General features: G+C 41.8%; 4 protein-coding genes across 4 annotated transcripts; all 4 read left to right on the top strand.

Annotated features, from left to right (window-relative positions):
- Positions 1-469: 469 nt before the first annotated feature.
- On the top strand, positions 470-7617 carry LOC146566813 (leukocyte elastase inhibitor-like). Its single transcript, XM_085285817.1, has 11 exons — positions 470-491; positions 586-731; positions 910-1068; positions 1356-1477; positions 1711-1723; positions 4064-4181; positions 6064-6206; positions 6587-6664; positions 6810-6899; positions 6971-7151; positions 7279-7617. The coding sequence occupies exons 1-11, from the start codon at positions 470-472 to the stop codon at positions 7503-7505; spliced, it is 1299 nt and encodes a 432-aa protein (XP_085141943.1). The 3' UTR covers positions 7506-7617.
- Positions 7618-9918: 2301 nt separating this feature from the next.
- On the top strand, positions 9919-13746 carry LOC146566812 (uncharacterized). The gene is made up of 5 exons (XM_085286432.1): positions 9919-10099; positions 10503-10745; positions 10880-11032; positions 11154-11248; positions 11386-13746. The coding sequence occupies exons 1-5, from the start codon at positions 10039-10041 to the stop codon at positions 11524-11526; spliced, it is 693 nt and encodes a 230-aa protein (XP_085142558.1). The 5' UTR covers positions 9919-10038; the 3' UTR covers positions 11527-13746.
- A 2920-nt stretch (positions 13747-16666) lies between these two features.
- On the top strand, positions 16667-20509 carry LOC146566810 (uncharacterized). Its single transcript, XM_085286431.1, has 5 exons — positions 16667-16856; positions 17265-17507; positions 17642-17794; positions 17916-18010; positions 18148-20509. The coding sequence occupies exons 1-5, from the start codon at positions 16796-16798 to the stop codon at positions 18286-18288; spliced, it is 693 nt and encodes a 230-aa protein (XP_085142557.1). The 5' UTR covers positions 16667-16795; the 3' UTR covers positions 18289-20509.
- Positions 18437-20151, top strand: LOC146566811 (serine/threonine-protein kinase pim-3-like). Its single transcript, XM_085285816.1, has 4 exons — positions 18437-18517; positions 19533-19713; positions 19800-19970; positions 20060-20151. The coding sequence occupies exons 1-4, from the start codon at positions 18437-18439 to the stop codon at positions 20149-20151; spliced, it is 525 nt and encodes a 174-aa protein (XP_085141942.1).
- Positions 20510-25897: the final 5388 nt, after the last annotated feature.

The following is a 25897-nucleotide window of genomic DNA, read 5'->3' as shown; positions in this document are numbered from 1 at the left end:
AAGAGAACAAGCGAATAAATATATCTGAGTGTGGCCCCTCGACTGTCACAGTGTAGCTGACATTTGATCTTATCATGTGTTAAAGCTATTTTAATTACTGAAGAGAACCAGTGTCAAACTCAGCCCAAGTATGGTTGTACGTTAATCCTTAAAGCAACAACGTTTTTAAAGTTGCAGCGTCATTTTTACACCACACCTAAAATCCCACTAATCGTCCGGGCTCTTCACCCTATGACCACACGCTGGGGTATCTAACACCACATGACCCAAATGGAAACTATGTCAGCTGAAAGAAACCCATCGAAATGTGCAACACTTAAAACTTTGCCTGATTGGAGCATGGCTTCAAATACAGCCCTGAAAACAGACAGGCGGTCGTTGGCATTTCGTTACAAAGTTTCCTTGTTCAAAACTTCTGCTTCATTATAGCAACCGAGTGACTGGGATCTACGAGCTGAGCTTGTGTAAGATGTCTGACACTGGAAGCTCAGGTGAGCGGCCATGAAACATGTTTAAAGAACGGCAGCTGTTTTATCATAATTCTGTGGAGAGCTTCATCCTAATGAGGGCTCATGTCCTGAGCAGGGATGCAGAGGAGGAGGAGGAAGGTCCTGGACACATCAGTGGCTTATGTGCGTGGAGAGGAGAACCTGGCCGGCTGGAGGCCCAGAGGAGATAGCCTCATCCTAGAGCACCAGTGGGAGCTGGAGAAGATGGAGCAGCTGCAGGAGGTGGGGCCTTAAAAGATTCATAAAGAAATAAATCTGTTTAATATCGTAGAGGGAAAAATGACTTTTCAACTCAAAGACCAAAGTGCTATTCTAAAAAGTTTTTTCTTAGAGTACAGACTTTACATGACTAACCTCCCCTCTTCTCCCCACCTCACATTCGCCCCCATCTTTCGTCCAGGTGGAAAAGACCCGTCACCTTCTGGGAGAGGCGGCTCCCGTGGGAACAGCTCCCACCACCAAGTCCCTGAGTGAGTCTCTGTCCCCCAGCGTGAGCTCCGGCACTCTGTCCACATCCACCTCCGTCTCCTCGCAGATCTCCAGCACCACCTTTGAAAGCGTGAGAAGGAGCTGGCCACCAAGGTGAGAAAAACGTGGGCTTAGTGGGCGTTCTTGTTGCTGCCTTCTTCCTTCTCTGCTCGGAGCTGATCGGTCTTGTTCCTGTTGTGTTGTAGTGCCTGCGCCTTCTGACACACACCTTCAATACTGAATACAAGCAGCTGGTGAACAGCATCAGTGACTGCAAGGTGAGAAATAATACAAAGAAATAAAAAAATAGCCTTTCTGTGTCACATCAGGGAGTTCCTATATTGACGTCTACCTCATCCTGCTGTTGTTTCACTTCAGCTTTCTCTCATCTCACCGATCGGACGTGATCCATCCGTGACGAGCTTCAGCAGTGCCACCCTCACCCCTTCCTCTACCTGCCCCTCTCTCTCGGACTCGCGCTGTGGCTCCATGGGCCAGAAGTAAACATATTTTTAGGAACATTGACCTCGATCTGCAAACGGTTATTGACAGGTTATCTATTTGATTCTAACTTGGTGTGATTTGTGTTAAAGGACCCCTGAGAACAGCTCACGTGCCTCCAGTCCCTCCTGCTCAGACTGTGAAAACTTCCCGATGGTTCCCACTCTGGAGACCTCCTACCTTGCGCGGGCTGCAAAGAACGAGTTCCTGAACTTGGTGCCTGATATTGAAGAAATGCGACCAGGGTGAGTAATGCCATATTAACCCAAATACTGTCACTATGACATGTGTCTCACAGACCAAATGTAAGTCGACACTCATGTTCTCTAGTTCAAGCAGAAATGATGTGGATCGATTCAAATTCCTGAGCCTGGATGATTTCAGCTGGAAACAAACCAACTCTGCTTCTTCTTCAGATAATTCAATTCAATTCAATTTTATTTATATAGCGCCAAATCACAACAAAAGTCACCTCAAGGCGCTTCATAGATACAGAGAAAAACCCAACAATCATATGACCCCCTATGAGCAAGCACTTTGGCGACAGTGGGAAGTAAAAACTCCCCTTTAACAGGAAGAAACCTCCAGCAGAACCAGGCTCAGGGAGGGGCGGGACCATCTGCTGCGACCAGTTGGGGTGAGAGAAGGAAAACAGGATAAAGACCTGCTGTGCAAGAGAGACAGAGGTTAATAACAGATATGATTCAATGCAGAGAGGTCTATTAATGCATAGTGAGTGAGAAAGGTGACTGGAAAGGAAAAACTCAATGCATCATGGGAATCCCCGGCAACTATGCAAGTTGTAAACAGTTGTAGGATTAAAGATTATTGAATGTACAGAATGATTATTTACACAGAGCTATACAGTAGTGCAGTTAAGATAAGTGAGGGTGTAGATAGTTTCTACAGAGGCTATATAAAGTGCTAGTGGTTGTGAGTGGTGGTTCACTCCATGTTATTATTGTGTGTTTGAGGGTACAGTTGTCCATTGTGGGGGTGTGTATGTTCAGTGCATGAGTTTAACGTGGGTCAGATGTCAGGAGGCAGAGTTCAGGAGTCTGACAGCTGTGGGGAAGTAGCTGTTCCGGTACCTGGTGGTCTTAGTCCGGAGGCTCCTGTGGCGCCTCCCAGAGGGCAGGAGGGTGAAGAGTCCATGTGATGGGTGACTGGGGTCTTTGATGATTTTCCCAGCCCTTTTCAGACACCGCTTCCTGTAGATGTCCTTTATGGCAGGAAGTGGTGCTCCGGCGATGCGCTGGGCAGTTTTCACGACCCTCTGCAACGCCTTCCGGTCCGAGGCAGAGCAGTTCCCGTACCAGACTGTTATACAGTTGGTCAGGATGCTCTCGATGGTGCAGCGATAGAAGTTCACCAGGATGTCTGAGGACAGGTGGTTCTTCCTCAGAGTCCTCAAGAAGAAGAGGCGCTGGTGAGCCTTCTTGACCAGCTTGGAGCAGTTGGTCGTCCAGGTGAGATCCTCGGAGATGTGGACTCCCAGGAACTTGAAGCTGCTCACACGCTCCACAGCCGTCCCCTTAATGTGGATGGGTGGATGTGGGTCAGCATTCCTCCTGTAGTCCACGATGAGCTCCTTGGTCTTCTCGGTGTTAAGCAGCAGGTTGTTTGTGTCGCACCACTCAGCCAGACGATCCACCTCCTCCCTGTAGGCGGCCTCATCGTTGTCACTGATGAGGCCAATCACCGTGGTGTCATCTGCAAACTTAATGATGGTGTTGGAACCATCAGCAGGTCTGCAGTCGTGGGTGAAGAGGGAGTAGAGGAAAGGGCTCATCACACAACCTTGTGGTACACCGGTGTTCATTGTGATGGTAGATGAGCAGTGGTTATCCAGCCGGACATGTTGGGGGCGGTTGGTCAGGAAGTCCAGTAACCATTTGCAGATGAGGGAACTGATGCCCAGGTCTGTCAGTTTCCTGATGAGTTGTGAGGGGTGGATTGTATTGAATGCTGAACTGAAGTCTATAAACAGCATTCTGGCGTAGGTGTTGTTGTTGTCCAGGTGTGAGAGGACAGAGTGCAGTGCGATGGAGACTGCATCCTCTGTGCTCCTGTTCTGGCGGTATGCAAATTGGTGGGGGTCCAGGGTGGGGGGGGAGACAGGATTTGAAGTGTGCTAGGACCAGCTGCTCTAAGCACTTAGCTATTTACAGTTCATAACAAGAGACAAGGCACCATTTCTCTCCTTTGTGTTCCAGTCATCACAGCAGATTAAACTTTTAAAATATTTGCAAATAGTATAAAGAAATATATAAAGAAGTAAAACAGTAATTTATTAATACTTAGAAATACTAAAACTTACATTTGTCAGCAAAAACTGCTGCCATCTGAACCGAAACGTTACAAACCAGCTTACCCACAATCTGTGTATTTTTCTATGCTGGCTACTTAAATTGGCATCCAACAAGCTATTTGCTTTAATCTTTTATTAGACAAAGGCTGACTGGTTAGTTCAAGCTTCAACTGCATCCAAAGGACTGAAAATGTTTTAACACAGTGACTGAACTTGATTGAAGTCTCCGTAGTTTGTTGAATCTGTTTCGAGTGACTTATTTTCACAATTCCAGGAATTTTTAAAAGGCACCAAAAAGCATTACAACGCTGAGCTCGAGTCTGTGGACTTCAAAGGAAATGCAGAGGAGGCCAGGGTCCACATCAACAGCTGGGTGGAGAAGCAGACACAAGGTAAGCATAATGTAACTTTAAATGATCTCCACTGTAAATCCTTGGGGATCAGTTGTGTTGTGTTCAGTTGAGACATTATTACCGGATTGTCCACCGTCCACATTATTTTCTGTTTCCAGTTCTTCCAGTCTAATTTCTATTCAGTATTAAGCAGCATTATCTCTGGGTTTTACTGTTTGGTTTCATGCTATTAATAAAACCATCACAGCAGTATGTTGCTGTAAATAGCAGGCCAATTCTTCTATTCTTATTATATTATGTGATGGGTACTTCTACTTTGATCACTTGTGTCTTTAACATATTTTTATTTTTCAGGCCCATTTAGGATTGGCTGCTATTGATTCTATATCTTTATATTATCTTAAGTGCAGCAGGAAATTCATTCATTGTTTTTATAAAAGCGCGATACAAATACAGGCCATTTATAAATCTACCATCTATAATAATAGGATACAAGGACTTTCTATGAGGGTTATAGGACTGTGGTGCCACCTGCTGGAAATGAGACAATCTTAATCCCATTATTTTTGTAGGAGCCATTTTTGGGTTGATACCTCATGTTGCCGCTAGAGGTAACCTTTTTAAGTTTTTTCTTTTTTTTTTAAACTTTATTTAACAAACAATGAGTATACAACATACGAACAGATGAAGTATACAAAACAACAGAACATGAACACAAAAAGCCAAGAGTAAAAGAAAAAGGTAACAATTATAAGAATACACATACATGTATTGTTTTGAGAGCCTTTGTGTTGGTGGAGTCTGATATTGATTGTATGTACATTTCCACATCCTTAAAATAATGACAGAAATATGGTGTTTTGTTAGTAAACTTACATTTATGGATAAAAAATGTAGCTAAAAGTATGAACAAATTCATCATAAAAAACATTTCTCATACTTCTTGGGGAACTTAAACAAACAGAATAAAACATTTTCCCATCGTAAAGAAAACTCCCTTAAAATATGGACAATAACAAACCTGCTAAATTCCTTCCAGAATCTCTGTGTAAAAGAACAGTACCAAAAAAGATGCGTCACAGTTTCTGGATGATCCCCACAGAAAGTACAATTAGTATTTATGTCCCTTTTAAATTTGACCATGTAGTGACTGGCTGGATAACATTTATGTAGAATTTTAAATGAGACTTCTTTCACCTTATTTACAATCAAATATTTATGGGGGACCATCCAGACTGTCTTCCACTTGATATCTGGAACATATCGGTTCCAATAAGATGTTATATATGGGAGAGAGACGATATCTTCTTGGAATAAACTACGTATTCTCTTATTGCTGTTACCAAGTTCCTGTGAAAAGCAGATTTTTCCTATTGGTGACTCAGCTGGATCAGGGAGAGTGACTGAGGCAGATATTGAGCTGTCAGTGTTTTTATATAACATTAAAGTCCCTGAGGGTGTGGCACCAAGCACCACTGAGGATTCCACCTTTTTAAGTTCCTGTATGGTAGGTTTATGTAAGGTATTTAAGGTGGACGCACGTAATCAGCGTCAGGTGTGTTGTTAATCATAAGAAGGCAAAACGTTTGTGACCGCTGCGCTTTTATCTTAAAATGTTTGGAACAAAGACCAAAAAGGACAAGATAAGTACTGCTGGAGTTATTGGACTGTTTAATTAATTCATGCATACCAGAAGCATCGCGTCACCCCCGCTAACAACCACCTCAGTGGCTTCAAGCCTACGCTTGAATTTTTGTTTTTTGTTCCCTGTTATACTGATCATAAAGCTTTTTCCCCCTTTTTTAAAAATAAAAACCATCTTGCTGTTGCCCTGTTTTCTGATTTTATAGCTGAAGATGTTGTACAGTAACTAGTGCATCTTTGGTAATAGTTAATAGTTTTCATAAATTCTTTTTACCAGATAAAATCAAGGACTTGCTAAGCCAGGATGCAGTGGGTAGCCTGACGAAGCTGGTTCTCGTGAATGCCATTTACTTCAAGGGCAGCTGGAACACGCAGTTTAAGGAGGAGAAGACTGCTGATGTGCATTTTCGACTGAACAAGGTAACAGTGCAGAAAGGCAGCATAGGATGGTGCAGTTATACTTTGATCTGTCATACTACAAACGAGCTGTGGACTTTGCTGAATGAGAACATAAAGCCTGGAGCTCTGAGGGGATAAAATCGTGCTTTTAGGACGATCACTTTCCAACTTTATGCAGTTATGCAATGCAGTTTATTATTCATGTAATATCCAATAAGTTCTCAAATAAATCTCAAACAACAGCACAACACAAACTTCGGCTAACAAGAACAAATTGTGTTGTGACGTGTGCTCTACATCCAAATCCACTCAATGGCTGGAATAAAACCATGACAGAACTTTTTGAGATCATTTTGAGACTAAACACAAAAAACATTTCTCTTGTCTCCCCTATTTTTCAGAACGACACTAAGCCGGTGAAGATGATGCAGCAGAAAAGTAAATTTCCTTTTGCGACCATTCCTGAGGCCAACTGCAAGGTAACATCCATCACTTTCAGCTTATTACAGGATTTCACCAGCATGATCTAAAACTTGTCTTTTACAAATATCAGCCTAAATTTCTAGATTAGGAAGTCAGATCATCTTTGATGGAGTAATAAATAAAAACAATGTTTCTGGACAGATTCTTGAGATGCCGTATAAAGGAAATGACCTCAGCATGCTCATATTCCTGCCTAATGACATAGAAGATGATACCACAGGCTTGGAAAAGGTAAGATGCACTTACCAGTACTTTAATGTCCAGTTTCAATCAGACAAGCTAGTGACACTGTATCCACACAGCTGGAGAAGGAGCTGACCTATCAGAACTTTGTGGACTGGACTCGCCCAGACATGATGAGCCCCAACGAGGTTGATGTCAAGCTCCCTCGATTTAAGATGGAGGAGAAGTATGACTTGGAGAAAATCCTGACCAACATGGGAATGGAGAACGCTTTTGACATCTACAAGAGAGACTTCTCTGGTGAGAAATATTGCACCAATGAGACACACTGAATCAATTATACAGTTATATTGAGAGCACAAAAACTGCAAAACATCATCTGGTAAAGAATAAAACACAACTGATTTCTGGGCTCTTCATCTACTAGGAATGTCTCCAGCAAATGACCTGATAGTGTCCAAAGTTGTCCACAAGGCTTTCGTGGATGTAAATGAAGAAGGAACTGAGGCTGCTGCTGCCACTGGGGTTGACATGGAAGTCCGCTCTATAATGATTCCCGCTGAGTTTGTTGCCGACCATCCCTTCATCTTCTTCATCCGACATAAACCCACCAAGAGCATTCTCTTTGTGGGCCGGTACTGCTCACCCGAGTAAACACGAGCTGACATTGACATGAATTAAACATAAAACATTATATACAGTATAAGATTTTGTAAGGTAAACCTAGTTCATACAAATGAAGTAAAGAAAAGTTATTAAAACAAAACGTGCCTTGCTGTTTATTCTTTCAGTGTCCCACAGTAGCACATTTCCTGCTAGGAAAATGTCAGAAGTCACATCATTTCTGTAAATTGGGAAGTAACTGTAATACATCAAGTCACCTCTGTCTCTTGTTACCAGGACTTTTTAAAATGAATGGTACAACATGGAAAGAGGCCCTACACAAGAGTTTAGCTTTGAGCTCAATATGCGATGATCCTTTCAGCCATGACATCTCTGACATGGGAAACCAGGGAATTTGATTAGAAAATGGTGAAGGATTTTCTTTTCAGTTAGAAACTGGATTTGTGTAACATGGTGGTGAAAAGCCCCCAAAGAAAGCAGCATATGATCAGTCGCTATATTGCATTTAATACAAACGTCCTTCGTGTATCCTTTGAATACAGAACAGATCATTTCTGATATCTATGAGTAAACCCAACGAGCACGTGTCCCAAAAGACCCCACAGTGTTTTTATCTGGCTTTTCCCTGACAGTTAGTGGACACTGACAGATGTGTGCTGAATATGAAAGGAAACAAAAGAACTAAAGAAGGTTTGCAGTGTTAAAAACAAGAACTACATGAAGGTTGTTTCATCCTGCTGTAACTTATGACAGAAGCATCTTTTGTTTGTTTTTTCATTTATTTACACAAAGACAGATGTTGAAATAACAGGAGTAACAGTTTAATTCAATTGAAATCAGTCCAATCGTCTATAATGAAATTATTGTTGGACATACATAGTTTTCTTTGGTCGACCAGGCTGGATGCTCTTTGGCATGATTCTGTCTTTCTGTTTCAGCCTGCTTGAAATATCTGGCTTTCTGGTCGTTTGAAAGCGACTTCCACTGTGGACAGAAGATCATAAGAACACACTGTGAGCACTGCTACTACACATAACTACAGGACAGCTGGGACACATGCAAAAACATGAGCAGACAACATTAACAGATGCATAAATGTATGCAGAGTTACACACTTACTCTCTGTCCCACCACTGCATTTACGGCTGCATTTCCAGGGATGTTGAGTTCAGCAATGACCTTTGGCCTCTGCTCTTTGAGATAGAGCATGAAGGCATTTGGAGGCTTCTTGACGTATGGCCCATCTTCATCCTGCTGGGCTGGGCACTTTCTTTTTCTTCAGGAATAAAACACAGAGTAAGAGCACATGTTAGCACTGTGTACAACTGTGAGGGAAGCAGTTCAAAAACACGAGACAAGCTGTAAAACTGAATGAAATCAGGCACCATTAATGGATCATTACAATAATTCCTGCAGACATCTGCAAACAAATGACAGATACTTGCAGATCAGTGAACCAAAGCAGCAGAGCAAACTTAGTTTGGAGTGGAGGTGTTAGGTGGAGGAGCAGGAGTGACATAATCATACATCTGTACACCGTTCCTACACAGATGAAGGGAGACAGATATGAGATAACAGGAAGAAGTTATGAATATAGAGATGTTCAGCAGCTGTGTTCACTCCAGTGTTTGTGTGTTTTACGTACAGTACTCCAACAGGACGCAGGTTCTGGAGCACACAAAACACACAACAGGTGACGAGACAAGCTGCAATACTATCATCTATCCACTAGGTGGAAGAATTGATCAGTAGAAAGAGGAGATGTGCTCAAAACGACATTCATACATAGATTTATTCTTCTTAGTTAGTCTTAAGAATTAGGATTCACTGACAGTGAAGAAGTTTCAGACGTGCACTCGCGTTTCCCCTTTTGCCTTTTCCTGCTCCAGCCAAGTCCTCCGCCTGCTCGACATCTCTCCTATTACCTTTTATTACGCTTGCACTCATGCCTTTGCCTTTCACCACTTCAAAACTGCGCCTTCTTCAATATTACCTTCATATGCTCTCTTTGCTTTTCGCCTTCCTCACTACACTAAGTACCATTTTTTAACGCTGTGTACTCACTCTTGCTAAGTACATGTGAACAGATCTTGAAGAAAAAAAACAAAACAAAACATACTTTTCTTTTCTCTTCTGATACTATTGAATGATCCTAACAGAAAAAAACAGAGTTAACACTGACTTAATAAAAAAGTGTTATATTTTATCTCAGATAAACTAGTCAGTGTTTATTAGTGTTTGCTCAACTAGAAGTCTTCATAGTAGCATCCACACATCAAGTCTTTAAACAAATAATGAAAGGATAATGAAAGAAAGTTTAATGTGAAATTACTGAATTATATGAAATGCCAGAGTGTTTTTCTTTAAACTACTTGGGACACTGCCTTTTAGTGATGTCACTAAAAGGCAAGGTTCTAATGTTGTGTTGCCATAAACTCCGGAGTTTACTTTTAAAGCTCACTTACAGAACTGACTTATACAGCTTAGTTAGAAAAGTCAAGCATCCAGACATTTGAAGGACTATTCACTCATTAAGGTGACATTTTCTATTTTAAAAATTAAGATGAAAAAGGAAACAAGAAAAGTTACGACTGAGGCAGATAAGAAAGATCCAGGAGATCAAAGTAAGTAAAAAATAAAATCCCCTAAATAACAGAATGTACATTTCTAACAATGTTGAGGCTCTGTGTATAAAATGATTCATTTTTAGAGGATTTAAATCCTGGTTTTGATTGAAACTAACCTGAGTGCAACATGTCTAATCAAAGAAAGGTTACTGGGGCACTTTGTCTTTTGGTAAAATAATGTGACAAGTTTATTCTTGGACTGAGCAGTGAAAACAGAGCAACAAGTGTCATCAGTATCTAGACTTAGTAGACCTAGTATGGTGTTGGTGTGTTTTTTATCAAAAGGATAAACTTGTTATTATATTGTAAGCAATACTAATTTAAAATTCAATGACATCAAAATCCTTCTAGTCCTGATGTCGAGCGCTCTTTTTCACTAATGTGTTGTTGTTGTTTATAGATTGTAAGAGCAGGATGGCTAAAAGAAAGGCCAGTCCTGAAAAAACGACCCCCATAAAAAGAAGGAGGGTCACTGAGCAGGCTGGTCCTTCCACCAGCTCAGATGCTCATGTGGTCGGGGGAGTCAAGCGAAAGGTCCAACAAGATGAAGCGGGGACAACCAATACAGCAAAAAAGCGTAAACTTCTTGAGCATGTGAGCGGTGACAAGGGGCAGGCATCTTCCTGGTTGGACACTGGTAAAGGTAGGCTAATTAGTTGAGTGAGGGGTAGATTAAGTGTACATCTGGTTGCTAGTTTGAAGATATTAGTGTTTGGGAGATATTTGTGTCTATTATCTAATAAGCTGATGTGCTTTTGGTGTTTTCCACATCTGCAGACTGCAGCATAGAGATTTCAGAGAGCTGCAGTAAAAACAAAAAGGCTGGCAAAAGGAAAGCTGCGGGAGACACCAGGGACCCACCTAAGAAAAAGAACGTGGACCAGGACAAAACCAAAACCGTTGCCAAAAAGTCAGTGGCTGAACAGAAACGTAAGTAGCAAGCAGCTTAGCTTTTATATTCAGGTGAAGAGCAAAATGAACATTTAGGGTACAGCAGAGAGTAATTTGTGTGACAGCTGTAGTAAAACCCAATTTGTGTTTGTCTGTTTAGGTGACTTCCAAGCAAGATACGTGGAGGAGCACCGGCTTGGAGAAGGAGGCTGTGGAGCAGTGTTTGCTGGCTACCGCATAAAGGATCATTTACCAGTAAGTGTTCAGATGGTGGTAGTAAGACAGGCAGTAATGCAGATAAGGGATAATATCGTAAGCTGAGATGTATGCTGTTTTACACCTTTAATGATGTCATACTGAGGAAATGCTCATCAATGCCCTGTGTCTTTTAGGTGGCCATCAAACACATCCCAAAGGGGAAAGTGTACTGCAAAGTGAAGGTAAATGTGCAAGACTTGAATTGTTTTTACATTAGTGGATTGCATGCAGCGTTCACCTGTGGAACGTCTGTGCCTCATCATCCACTTTGTTGAAATATTTCAGGATGATAACGGGAAGAATGTGTCAGTGGAAGTTGCCATCATGCTGAAGCTTGCAGCTGAAGCAGATGGATCAGTGGAAACATCAGCCCCAGTGTCTCTGTTGGAGTGGTTTGACTTTGGCAGAGAGCTGATCCTGGTGATGGAGAGACCTGTCCCCGCTGTGGACCTGGATAAATACATAGAAGAAAATGGAGGATTTTTGCCAGAGGACAAGGCCAAGGCAAGTTGACTTGCCTTAGAAGAGTCTTAGACTGTACATCATTCAATCAAAGCACAGAGTATTAGAGAAACATTAACCCATTGATTGATTATTGTCTTTTTCATCGTTTCCAGGTAGGGCTGGGCTATATCATACCATTCACGGTAATACCGGTGTAATTTTGGGCAACGATAGGAAAATGAAATATCGCGCTAGAATAGGTAAAACGCGCATGCGCAGTGCCTATGTTTACATACGCAGATGGCGGTGACGCAGAAAGAGAAGAGCAAAAGTGGATCGTTGAATGAAACGGATGAACCAGAACTGGTTTGTAAAAATGCTGCAACTTTAGTGGTGTGGAACTGGTTTAGCTTTCGTCCGTCAGATACACAACAAAGCACGATTTTTGGTAGCGCATGCTAGCGGGCCGCCGTTATTACCGTGTTGTTTGGAAAATACGGCACACTTAAAATCAATCCTTTGATTTTTCTGAAACTCGACAGTGCCCCTTATAATCCCGTGTGCCTTATGTATGAATTCTGGTTGTGTTTACTGACCTCAAAACGATTTTATGTACACGGCGACTTTGCTAAGCTACAAAGCCGCACCGCTCGATGGATTGTCGGAGCATTACGGCTATCGTAGGCAGGCGCCTCGCGGAGTGATACGTACTGCACCTCAACGTGATATTACCGTATTGTGTGTGTATAACCTCTTTTTAAGCTTTGTGGATATTTTACATGGTTATGCTGAGGATATGTCGGCCAATTTCCACTGGAAATGCCTTTTGGTTAAACTGTCAGCGAGGAATTTGCATTTGCACTGTTACATTTTTATATAACTTTAATGCACATAAAAAAACAGCTGCTTGTTTAAGTGAAAATACATTTATGGGGTTTTTTGCACTAATAAAGTTGTGGCGTTGTAAAGTATTTTGTCTAGTGTCAGTTATATCGTCAGTTATATCGTTATCACAACTTTTCAAATGTATATCGTGATAAATATTTTTGGTCATATCGCCCTGCTCTATTTCCAGGTCATTCTGAAGCAGCTGGTTGATGCTGCGAAGCACCTGGAGGATAAACACATCTTTCACCGGGACATCAAGAGTGAGAACATTCTAATTGAGACCGGCTCAGATGTACCGCGTGTTCGTATCATCGACTTTGGACTGAGCTGCTTTGTTAAGGAGCAGTCGCAGTACCGCGTCTTCTATGGTAACATATTCTGCTCTTGCTCTTCACAGATGTCACAATTTTCGCCTTTTGTTTTAGAAGAAATTGCAATTGTGTCTGTTTATTAGGTACAGAAATTTACTCCCCTCCCGAGTGGTACGGGCGCAGTTGCTACAGGTGTGGACCCACCACGGTATGGCAAATGGGAGTGGTTCTGTACGAAGCGCTTCATGCCGGGGACTTTAACACCACGAGCTTCCTCAAAAAGCGCCTGAAATTCAAAAGACATCTGTCCAAAAGTAAGAAAACGTCACACTTCAAGACTGACTGATGGCTTGGACCACTGGAACTATCATCTTCATGTTTTTTCTCTTTCCTTTCTTTCCAGACTGCCGGGATTTCTTGGACGCGTGTTTAACCAAAGTCCCGGAGACGCGGCCGACGCTGGAGGAGCTACAGCATCACACTTGGCTGAGATAAGCCTATCACACACACACACACAAACACACACAATTCAGACGTTATCATTTATGTGTGATGTATGAATTACCTTTCTTTTTTTCAGGAAATAATTTTTTTTAAATTGGCCCACTTTAAATTTCAGTGTTTTGGAATTCCTGTAACCCCCCCCCAGCCATCCCAGGAAAGGGGATCTCTCTTTGAATGGGCTTTCCCGAGGTTTCTTCCCGTCAGTCTGGCCCCCCCAGGGGAGTTTTTCCTCGTCTTCATAGAGAGCTTGGGCTGGCTCAGGAGCTCCATCAAAACTGTCTTTATTTAATTACTCTAATGTAATCATATACTTTAAAGTAATCAAATAAAAGACAGTAAAAATCTGAAGACTTGAAGTAAACTTCCATTAAAATAAAACTTGTTTAATTCATCTTTGCTGAGGATACTGTGTTATTACTATTTCAAGGATTATGTCAGAACACCGGATACTGGTACCCATCCCTACCCATCACTAGGGAACAGAACAAACCAGACATCAATTACAACAAAAATGACACTGACCCAGCCAGCATGACTCGTCTGCCTTAAGAAATGTTTAGCAATATTACAAATTGGGTGATATGCCTTAAAGTAGCTTCTCATGTGTTCAGCATTGTCAAAGGCTACATTTTAATTAAAACCACAATCTAGTAATGTTCTGTCTTTAACCTTCCTAATTTGTTTTTTGTCCTAACCTAATACTAAATTGCCAGTGAAAACAAAAGTTACATAAATAAAGAGTAAAGAAAATTACGGTCTTTTTTTATTGTAACAGTTTACCAGTGTACAGTTTGGTTTGTGACATATCTATCTAATAGACTCCAATTTGTGCATGTAAATGGAGAGTCCTCTTCACACACTGAGGTTAATTATGGAGTTCCACAGGGTTCAGTGCTAGGACCAATTCTGTTTACATTATACATGTTTCCCCTAGGCAGCATCATTAGAAGACATAGCATAAATTTTCACTGCTATGCAGATGACACCCAGCTCTATCTGTCCATGAAGCCAGATAACACACACCAATGAGTTACACTGCAGGAATGTCTTAAAGACTTAAAGACCTGGATGGCCGCTAACTTTCTGCTTCTTAATTCAGATCAAACTGAGGTTATTGTACTCGTCCCTGAAAAGTTTAGAAATATGGTATCTAACCAGATTCTTACTCTGGATGGCATTACCTTGGCCTCCAGTAACGCTGTGAGGAACCTTGGAGTCATTTTTGACCAGGACATGTCCTTCAACGCACATATTAAACAAATATGTAAGACTGCGTTCTTCCATTTGCGCAACATCTCTAAAATTAGAAATATCCTGTCTCAGAGTGACGCTGAAAAACTAGTTCATGCATTTATTGTGTGAATGTGTGTGTGAATGGGTGGATGACTGGATATGTAAAGCGCTTTGGGGTCCTTAGGGACTAGTAAAGCGCTATATAAATACAGGGCATTTACCATTTATTACTTCCAGGCTGGACGACTGTAATTCATTATTATCAGGATGTCCAAAAAACTCACTGAAAAGCCTTCAGCTAATCCAAAATGCTGCAGCAAGAGTCCTGACAGGGACTAGAAAGAGAGAGCAGATTTCTCCTGTTAAATCCAGAATTGAATTCAAAATCCTGCTCCTCACATACAAGGTCTTAAATAATCAGGCCCCATCTTATCTTAATGACCTTGTAGTACCATATCACCCTATTAGAGCACTTCGCTCTCGCTCTGCAGGCCTACTTGTTGTTCCTAGAGTATTTAAAAGTAGAATGGGAGGGAGAGCCTTCAGTTTTCAGGCCCCTCTTCTGTGGAACCAGCTTCCAGTTTGGATTCAGGAGACAGACACTATCTCTACTTTTAAGATTAGGCTTAAAACTTTCCTTTTTGCTAAAGCATATAGTTAGGGCTGGACCAGGTGACCCTGAATCCTCCCTTAGTTATGCTGCAATAGACGTAGAGTTACACACTTACTCTCTGTCCCACCACTGCATTTACGGCTGCATTTCCAGGGATGTTGAGTTCAGCAATGACCTTTGGCCTCTGCTCTTTGAGATAGAGCATGAAGGCATTTGGCGGCTTCTTGACGTATGGCCCATCTTCATCCTGCTGGGCTGGGCACTTTCTTTTTCTTCAGGAATAAAACACAGAGTAAGAGCACATGTTAGCACTGTGTACAACTGTGAGGGAAGCAGTTCAAAAACACGAGACAAGCTGTAAAACTGAATGAAATCAGGCACCATTAATGGATCATTACAATAATTCCTGCAGACATCTGCAAACAAATGACAGATACTTGCAGATCAGTGAACCAAAGCAGCAGAGCAAACTTAGTTTGGAGTGGAGGTGTTAGGTGGAGGAGCAGGAGTGACATAATCATACATCTGTACACCGTTCCTACACAGATGAAGGGAGACAGATATGAGATAACAGGAAGAAGTTATGAATATAGAGATGTTCAGCAGCTGTGTTCACTCCAGTGTTTGTGTGTTTTACGTACAGTACTCCAACAGGACGCAGGTTCTGGAGCACACAAAACACACAACAGGTGACGAGACAAGCTGCAATACTATCATCTATCCACTAGGTGGAAGAATTGATCAGTAGAAAGAGGAGATGTGCTCAAAACGACATTCATACATAGATTTATTCTTCTTAGTTAGTCTTAAGAATTAGGATTCACTGACAGTGAAGAAGTTTCAGACGTGCACTCGCGTTTCCCCTTTTGCCTTTTCCTGCTCCAGCCAAGTCCTCCGCCTGCTCGACATCTCTCCTATTACCTTTTATTACGCTTGCACTCATGCCTTTGCCTTTCACCACTTCAAAACTGCGCCTTCTTCAATATTACCTTCATATGCTCGCTTTGCTTTTCGCCTTCCTCACTACACTAAGTACCATTTTTTAACGCTGTGTACTCACTCTTGCTAAGTACATGTGAACAGATCTTGAAGAAAAAAAACAAAACAAAACATACTTTTCTTTTCTCTTCTGATACTATTGAATGATCCTAACAGAAAAAAACAGAGTTAACACTGACTTAATAAAAAAGTGTTATATTTTATCTCAGATAAACTAGTCAGTGTTTATTAGTGTTTGCTCAACTAGAAGTCTTCATAGTAGCATCCACACATCAAGTCTTTAAACAAATAATGAAAGGATAATGAAAGAAAGTTTAATGTGAAATTACTGAATTATATGAAATGCCAGAGTGTTTTTCTTTAAACTACTTGCCTTTTAGTGATGTCACTAAAAGGCAAGGTTCTAATGTTGTGTTGCCATAGACTCCGGAGTTTACTTTTAAAGCTCACTTACAGAACTGACTTATACAGCTTAGTTAGAAAAGTCAAGCATCCAGACATTTGAAGGACTATTCACTCATTAAGGTGACATTTTCTATTTTAAAAATTAAGATGAAAAAGGAAACAAGAAAAGTTACGACTGAGGCAGATAAGAAAGATCCAGGAGATCAAAGTAAGTAAAAAATAAAATCCCCTAAATAACAGAATGTACATTTCTAACAATGTTGAGGCTCTGTGTATAAAATGATTCATTTTTAGAGGATTTAAATCCTGGTTTTGATTGAAACTAACCCGAGTGCAACATGTCTAATCAAAGAAAGGTTACTGGGGCACTTTGTCTTTTGGTAAAATAATGTGACAAGTTTATTCTTGGACTGAGCAGTGAAAACAGAGCAACAAGTGTCATCAGTATCTAGACTTAGTAGACCTAGTATGGACTCGTTTTGGTGTGTTTTTTATCAAAAGGATAAACTTGTTATTATATTGTAAGCAATACTAATTTAAAATTCAATGACATCAAAATCCTTCTAGTCCTGATGTCGAGCGCTCTTTTTCACTAATGTGTTGTTGTTGTTTATAGATTGTAAGAGCAGGATGGCTAAAAGAAAGGCCAGTCCTGAAAAAACGACCCCCATAAAAAGAAGGAGGGTCACTGAGCAGGCTGGTCCTTCCACCAGCTCAGATGCTCATGTGGTCGGGGGAGTCAAGCGAAAGGTCCAACAAGATGAAGCGGGGACAACCAATACAGCAAAAAAGCGTAAACTTCTTGAGCATGTGAGCGGTGACAAGGGGCAGGCATCTTCCTGGTTGGACACTGGTAAAGGTAGGCTAATTAGTTGAGTGAGGGGTAGATTAAGTGTACATCTGGTTGCTAGTTTGAAGATATTAGTGTTTGGGAGATATTTGTGTCTATTATCTAATAAGCTGATGTGCTTTTGGTGTTTTCCACATCTGCAGACTGCAGCATAGAGATTTCAGAGAGCTGCAGTAAAAACAAAAAGGCTGGCAAAAGGAAAGCTGCGGGAGACACCAGGGACCCACCTAAGAAAAAGAACGTGGACCAGGACAAAACCAAAACCGTTGCCAAAAAGTCAGTGGCTGAACAGAAACGTAAGTAGCAAGCAGCTTAGCTTTTATATTCAGGTGAAGAGCAAAATGAACATTTAGGGTACAGCAGAGAGTAATTTGTGTGACAGCTGTAGTAAAACCCAATTTGTGTTTGTCTGTTTAGGTGACTTCCAAGCAAGATACGTGGAGGAGCACCGGCTTGGAGAAGGAGGCTGTGGAGCAGTGTTTGCTGGCTACCGCATAAAGGATCATTTACCAGTAAGTGTTCAGATGGTGGTAGTAAGACAGGCAGTAATGCAGATAAGGGATAATATCGTAAGCTGAGATGTATGCTGTTTTACACCTTTAATGATGTCATACTGAGGAAATGCTCATCAATGCCCTGTGTCTTTTAGGTGGCCATCAAACACATCCCAAAGGGGAAAGTGTACTGCAAAGTGAAGGTAAATGTGCAAGACTTGAATTGTTTTTACATTAGTGGATTGCATGCAGCGTTCACCTGTGGAACGTCTGTGCCTCATCATCCACTTTGTTGAAATATTTCAGGATGATAACGGGAAGAATGTGTCAGTGGAAGTTGCCATCATGCTGAAGCTTGCAGCTGAAGCAGATGGATCAGTGGAAACATCAGCCCCAGTGTCTCTGTTGGAGTGGTTTGACTTTGGCAGAGAGCTGATCCTGGTGATGGAGAGACCTGTCCCCGCTGTGGACCTGGATAAATACATAGAAGAAAATGGAGGATTTTTGCCAGAGGACAAGGCCAAGGCAAGTTGACTTGCCTTAGAAGAGTCTTAGACTGTACATCATTCAATCAAAGCACAGAGTATTAGAGAAACATTAACCCATTGATTGATTATTGTCTTTTTCATCGTTTCCAGGTAGGGCTGGGCTATATCATACCATTCACGGTAATACCGGTGTAATTTTGGGCAACGATAGGAAAATGAAATATCGCGCTAGAATAGGTAAAACGCGCATGCGCAGTGCCTATGTTTACATACGCAGATGGCGGTGACGCAGAAAGAGAAGAGCAAAAGTGGATCGTTGAATGAAACGGATGAACCAGAACTGGTTTGTAAAAATGCTGCAACTTTAGTGGTGTGGAACTGGTTTAGCTTTCGTCCGTCAGATACACAACAAAGCACGATTTTTGGTAGCGCATGCTAGCGGGCCGCCGTTATTACCGTGTTGTTTGGAAAATACGGCACACTTAAAATCAATCCTTTGATTTTTCTGAAACTCGACAGTGCCCCTTATAATCCCGTGTGCCTTATGTATGAATTCTGGTTGTGTTTACTGACCTCAAAACGATTTTATGTACACGGCGACTTTGCTAAGCTACAAAGCCGCACCGCTCGATGGATTGTCGGAGCATTACGGCTATCGTAGGCAGGCGCCTCGCGGAGTGATACGTACTGCACCTCAACGTGATATTACCGTATTGTGTGTGTATAACCTCTTTTTAAGCTTTGTGGATATTTTACATGGTTATGCTGAGGATATGTCGGCCAATTTCCACTGGAAATGCCTTTTGGTTAAACTGTCAGCGAGGAATTTGCATTTGCACTGTTACATTTTTATATAACTTTAATGCACATAAAAAAACAGCTGCTTGTTTAAGTGAAAATACATTTATGGGGTTTTTTGCACTAATAAAGTTGTGGCGTTGTAAAGTATTTTGTCTAGTGTCAGTTATATCGTCAGTTATATCGTTATCACAACTTTTCAAATGTATATCGTGATAAATATTTTTGGTCATATCGCCCTGCTCTATTTCCAGGTCATTCTGAAGCAGCTGGTTGATGCTGCGAAGCACCTGGAGGATAAACACATCTTTCACCGGGACATCAAGAGTGAGAACATTCTAATTGAGACCGGCTCAGATGTACCGCGTGTTCGTATCATCGACTTTGGACTGAGCTGCTTTGTTAAGGAGCAGTCGCAGTACCGCGTCTTCTATGGTAACATATTCTGCTCTTGCTCTTCACAGATGTCACAATTTTCGCCTTTTGTTTTAGAAGAAATTGCAATTGTGTCTGTTTATTAGGTACAGAAATTTACTCCCCTCCCGAGTGGTACGGGCGCAGTTGCTACAGGTGTGGACCCACCACGGTATGGCAAATGGGAGTGGTTCTGTACGAAGCGCTTCATGCCGGGGACTTTAACACCACGAGCTTCCTCAAAAAGCGCCTGAAATTCAAAAGACATCTGTCCAAAAGTAAGAAAACGTCACACTTCAAGACTGACTGATGGCTTGGACCACTGGAACTATCATCTTCATGTTTTTTCTCTTTCCTTTCTTTCCAGACTGCCGGGATTTCTTGGACGCGTGTTTAACCAAAGTCCCGGAGACGCGGCCGACGCTGGAGGAGCTACAGCATCACACTTGGCTGAGATAAGCCTATCACACACACACACACAAACACACACAATTCAGACGTTATCATTTATGTGTGATGTATGAATTACCTTTCTTTTTTTCAGGAAATAATTTTTTTTAAATTGGCCCACTTTAAATTTCAGTGTTTTGGAATTCCTGTAACCCCCCCCCCAGCCATCCCAGGAAAGGGGATCTCTCTTTGAATGGGCTTTCCCGAGGTTTCTTCCCGTCAGTCTGGCCCCCCCAGGGGAGTTTTTCCTCGTCTTCATAGAGAGCTTGGGCTGGCTCAGGAGCTCCATCAAAACTGTCTTTATTTAATTACTCTAATGTAATCATATACTTTAAAGTAATCAAATAAAAGACAGTAAAAATCTGAAGACTTGAAGTAAACTTCCATTAAAATAAAACTTGTTTAATTCATCTTTGCTGAGGATACTGTGTTATTACTATTTCAAGGATTATGTCAGAACACCGGATACTGGTACCCATCCCTACCCATCACTAGGGAACAGAACAAACCAGACATCAATTACAACAAAAATGACACTGACCCAGCCAGCATGACTCGTCTGCCTTAAGAAATGTTTAGCAATATTACAAATTGGGTGATATGCCTTAAAGTAGCTTCTCATGTGTTCAGCATTGTCAAAGGCTACATTTTAATTAAAACCACAATCTAGTAATGTTCTGTCTTTAACCTTCCTAATTTGTTTTTTGTCCTAACCTAATACTAAATTGCCAGTGAAAACAAAAGTTACATAAATAAAGAAGAGTAAAGAAAATTACGGTCTTTTTTATTGTAACAGTTTACCAGTGTACAGTTTGGTTTGTGACATATCTATCTAATAGACTCCAATTTGTGCATGTAAATGGAGAGTCCTCTTCACACACTAAGGTTAATTATGGAGTTCCACAGGGTTCAGTGCTAGGACCAATTCTGTTTACATTATACATGTTTCCCCTAGGCAGCATCATTAGAAGACATAGCATAAATTTTCACTGCTATGCAGATGACACCCAGCTCTATCTGTCCATGAAGCCAGATAACACACACCAATGAGTTACACTGCAGGAATGTCTTAAAGACTTAAAGACCTGGATGGCCGCTAACTTTCTGCTTCTTAATTCAGATCAAACTGAGGTTATTGTACTCGTCCCTGAAAAGTTTAGAAATATGGTATCTAACCAGATTCTTACTCTGGATGGCATTACCTTGGCCTCCAGTAACGCTGTGAGGAACCTTGGAGTCATTTTTGACCAGGACATGTCCTTCAACGCACATATTAAACAAATATGTAAGACTGCGTTCTTCCATTTGCGCAACATCTCTAAAATTAGAAATATCCTGTCTCAGAGTGACGCTGAAAAACTAGTTCATGCATTTATTGTGTGAATGGGTGGATGACTGGATATGTAAAGCGCTTTGGGGTCCTTAGGGACTAGTAAAGCGCTATATAAATACAGGGCATTTACCATTTATTACTTCCAGGCTGGACGACTGTAATTCATTATTATCAGGATGTCCAAAAAACTCACTGAAAAGCCTTCAGCTGATCCAAAATGCTGCAGCAAGAGTCCTGACAGGGACTAGAAAGAGAGAGCAGATTTCTCCTGTTAAATCCAGAATTGAATTCAAAATCCTGCTCCTCACATACAAGGTCTTAAATAATCAGGCCCCATCTTATCTTAATGACCTTGTAGTACCATATCACCCTATTAGAGCACTTCGCTCTCGCTCTGCAGGCCTACTTGTTGTTCCTAGAGTATTTAAAAGTAGAATGGGAGGGAGAGCCTTCAGTTTTCAGGCCCCTCTTCTGTGGAACCAGCTTCCAGTTTGGATTCAGGAGACAGACACTATCTCTACTTTTAAGATTAGGCTTAAAACTTTCCTTTTTGCTAAAGCATATAGTTAGGGCTGGACCAGGTGACCCTGAATCCTCCCTTAGTTATGCTGCAATAGACGTAGGCTGCCGGGGATTCCCATGATGCATTGAGTTTTCCCTTTCCAGTCACCTTTCTCACTCACTATGTATTAATAGACCTCTCTGCATTGAATCATATCTGTTATTAACCTCTGTCTCTCTTCCACAGCATGTCTTTATCCCATCTTCCTTCTCTCACCCCAACCGGTCGCAGAAGATGGTCCCGCCCCTCCCTGAGCCTGGTTCTGCTGGAGGTTTCTTCCTGTTAAAAGGGAGTTTTTCCTTCCCACTGTCGCCAAAGTGCTTGCTCATAGGGGGTCATATGATTGTTGGGTTTTTCTCTGTATCTATGAAGCGCCTTGAGGCGACTTTTGTTGTGATTTGGCGCTATATAAATAAAATTGAATTGAATTATCTGAGGAAGAAGCAGAGTTGGTTTGTTTCCAGCTGAAATCATCCAGGCTCAGGAATTTGAATCGATCCACATCATTTCCGCTTGAACTAGAGAACATGAGTGTCGACTTACATTTGGTCTGTGAGACACATGTCATAGTGACAGTATTTGGGTTAATATGGCATTACTCACCCTGGTCGCATTTCTTCAATATCAGGCACCAAGTTCAGGAACTCGTTCTTTGCAGCCCGCGCAAGGTAGGAGGTCTCCAGAGTGGGAACCATCGGGAAGTTTTCACAGTCTGAGCAGGAGGGACTGGAGGCACGTGAGCTGTTCTCAGGGGTCCTTTAACACAAATCACACCAAGTTAGAATCAAATGGATAACCTGTCAATAACCGTTTGCAGATCGAGGTCAATGTTCCTAAAAATATGTTTACTTCTGGCCCATGGAGCCACAGCGCGAGTCCGAGAGAGAGGGGCAGGTAGAGGAAGGGGTGAGGGTGGCACTGCTGAAGCTCGTCACGGATGGATCACGTCCGATCGGTGAGATGAGAGAAAGCTGAAGTGAAACAACAGCAGGATGAGGTAGACGTCAATATAGGAACTCCCTGATGTGACACAGAAAGGCTATTTTTTTATTTCTTTGTATTATTTCTCACCTTGCAGTCACTGATGCTGTTCACCAGCTGGTTGTATTCAGTATTGAAGGTGTGTGTCAGAAGGCGCAGGCACTACAACACAACAGGAACAAGACCGAGCAGAGAAGGAAGAAGGCAGCAACAAGAACGCCCACTAAGCCCACGTTTTTCTCACCTTGGTGGCCAGCTCCTTCTCACGCTTTCAAAGGTGGTGCTGGAGATCTGCGAGGAGGCGGAGGTGGACGTGGACAGAGTGCTGGAGCTCACGCTGGGGGACAGAGACTCACTCAGGGACTTGGTGGTGGGAGCTGTTCCCACGGGAGCCGCCACTCCCAGAAGGTGACGGGTCTTTTCCACCTGGAAGAAAGATGGGGGCTAATGTGAGGTAGGGAGAAGAGGGGACGTTAGTCATGTAAAGGCCATAGGTGAGGGTAGGGACGTAGATCGACCGGTAAATTGAGAGCTTCGCTTTTACACTCAGCTCCCTCTTCACCACGACGGACCGGTGCAGCGTCCGCATTACTGCAGCTGCAGCCCCAATCCGTCTGTCGATCTCCGGCTCCCTTCTCCCATCACTCGCGAACAAGACCCCGAGATACTTGAACTCCTCCACTTGGGGCAGGAACTCATCCCCGACTCATCCTATATTTCCGTTTTTATATTTCTAATGTTTGCCTTGTTTTCTTCACTGTCTGGTCTGCCTCTGTCTTGCCTGTATGGATGCATTTACACCGAAATGTCCCCAACAAAGGATGTTTTAATTCACCACTATTCCAGTGAAACACGAGTCTCCCATCTTCCTGCTACCAGTCTGGAGTTTTTGTTCACCAAAGCACACACCAACTTCATACTGACGGACAGATCACTGCCCTTTTGCCGCCTTGTCTGACCGTGTTTTGTGGCTGTGGTTCACTTCACCTCACTCTTCCCCATTCTTGTCATTAAATCAGGCTGTTCTGCAACCATGGCAGCCATTCACTCTATGGCTTTATTCATGGTGTATTTTACCCCTTCACCAAAGGCCGTTCTCGTTTCCAACATTATATTTGCAGTGTTCGTCTATCTATCAATATCTGCGGAGTATTTTTTTTTAACGAGTATCCTATTTTCTAAAGCACAGCATGTAAAGGGTAGCTCGGTTAGCAGGATGCTAGCATGTAGCGCTTAGTGAGACACGCCTCAGACGAGTTGAGCAAAGACCCCGTCTGTGTACTTTATACGTGAGCAACGGATTTAAATAAAATTAAGGTTTCAAAAGACAAACTTGAAGATAAAAAAATATATATATATACTCACCGGAGAGCCGCCAGGGTTTGCCGCTGCCATCTTGGCGCTCCTAAATTCAAAACTGCCTCTGCAGTCAGGCAGGGGAGGCGTGGAAATTGTCTTTGAGTTAGTCAAACGTTTTCCTTAGTTCGAGTAGATGATAAAAAAAATAATAATAATAAATGGGATTTTAAGTAGGACTAGGCGTTCTGTAATGATCTCTATTTAGGAGAAAAACTTAATCACTCACCTTTAAACAGCTCTCTTTTAGGAGACACGCTGCTGGCTAACGGTGTCATGTGATCAAACAGCGTAATTTAATTGGCTGAGAGCCACTCGACTCGATCTGGTGCTGATTGCTCTGGCTTGGGTCATTAAAGTTCATCACTTTTGCAGTTGAATTTTTGCAGGTGAATTTTTTTCAGGTGAATTTTTGCAGGTGAATTTTTTTCAGGTGAATTTTTGCAGGTGAATTTTTGCAGGTGAATATTTTTGCAGGGAAATTTGGAGGATAAAAATTCAGTGTCATAAATTCAATGTCTAAAAATACTTGAATTCTGATGATACTATATTTCTTCCATAGATATCCGTGCTCTCTGTTTATTAATAAAAGCCAAACTTCATTAATGGTAAGTGACAGAGATCTGATGAGTTCTTGCTGGTTTGTATCCACAGGAGGATACAAGCAGCTGCTTCTGTTTGCAGTCACCGTGCACCAGTGTTGTGTTTAATTGTGTCAGTGTTCATTTTTAAACACGTTTTTTAAATCAAATGTTTATGTATACATCAAGATTAATGTTCCAAACAAATGACACTGTACAGCAAATACATACATAGACATGTGCAGCAAAAGGAATCCGAGAAGATGTTTAACTTCTAAATGTTTAAATTGTTTGTTTTATATCCAAAGTCTGTCAGTTTGTCATTCCCTGTTATTGCTGCTGACTAATCACTCAAAGTGACACAACATGACCGTGGGTCTGATTTTTCTGGTAAACTTGTTTAGCAGCCCACTGGAGACGGATACCCTGTTCTTTGAACTTTAATACTGGACAGAAAATCGTCTCCTTCCAGAAACAAAGGGTAGCATTAGAACTTGTGTGAACAGCAAAACAATGTAGAAGATTTCCTTTTGTGTCTGTGTTGTGTCTAGGGCTGCCACGATTTGTCGACTAGTCACGATTACGTCGACTATCAAAATCGTCGACGACTGATTTAATAGTCGACGCGTCGTTTGAAGCTTTGTAAGATCCCAAAAGACGCAGGAATAAGTAGCAGGATTTAAGAGTGTAATAACGGACTGAAACAGAAGATGGCAGCACTGCATGTACAAGGATGCCAGCTGCCGTTAAACCCCGAAGAAGAAGAAGAAGAAGAAGAAGAAGAAGAAGAAGCAGCTGTGTCCCAGAATTCATAGCGCGGCCCAGCTCAGTTTCCAACAATGGCGGCAGCTAGTTAGTTTTAATATTACTCTTATTATTCTTTCTGGGTCACAAAATAAACGTTTAACATATTTTCAGCCGAGAATGTAGCTGTGTAAACCT

The sequence above is a fragment of the Mchenga conophoros genome, linkage group LG9 (genome assembly GCF_057382185.1).
Source record: "Mchenga conophoros isolate Kocher_MC1m ecotype Shallow Benthic linkage group LG9, M_conophoros_male_GT1.1, whole genome shotgun sequence".
In the NCBI taxonomy this organism is placed as follows: Eukaryota; Metazoa; Chordata; class Actinopteri; order Cichliformes; family Cichlidae; genus Mchenga; species Mchenga conophoros.
This window is presented reverse-complemented; position numbering and strand designations above follow the sequence as displayed.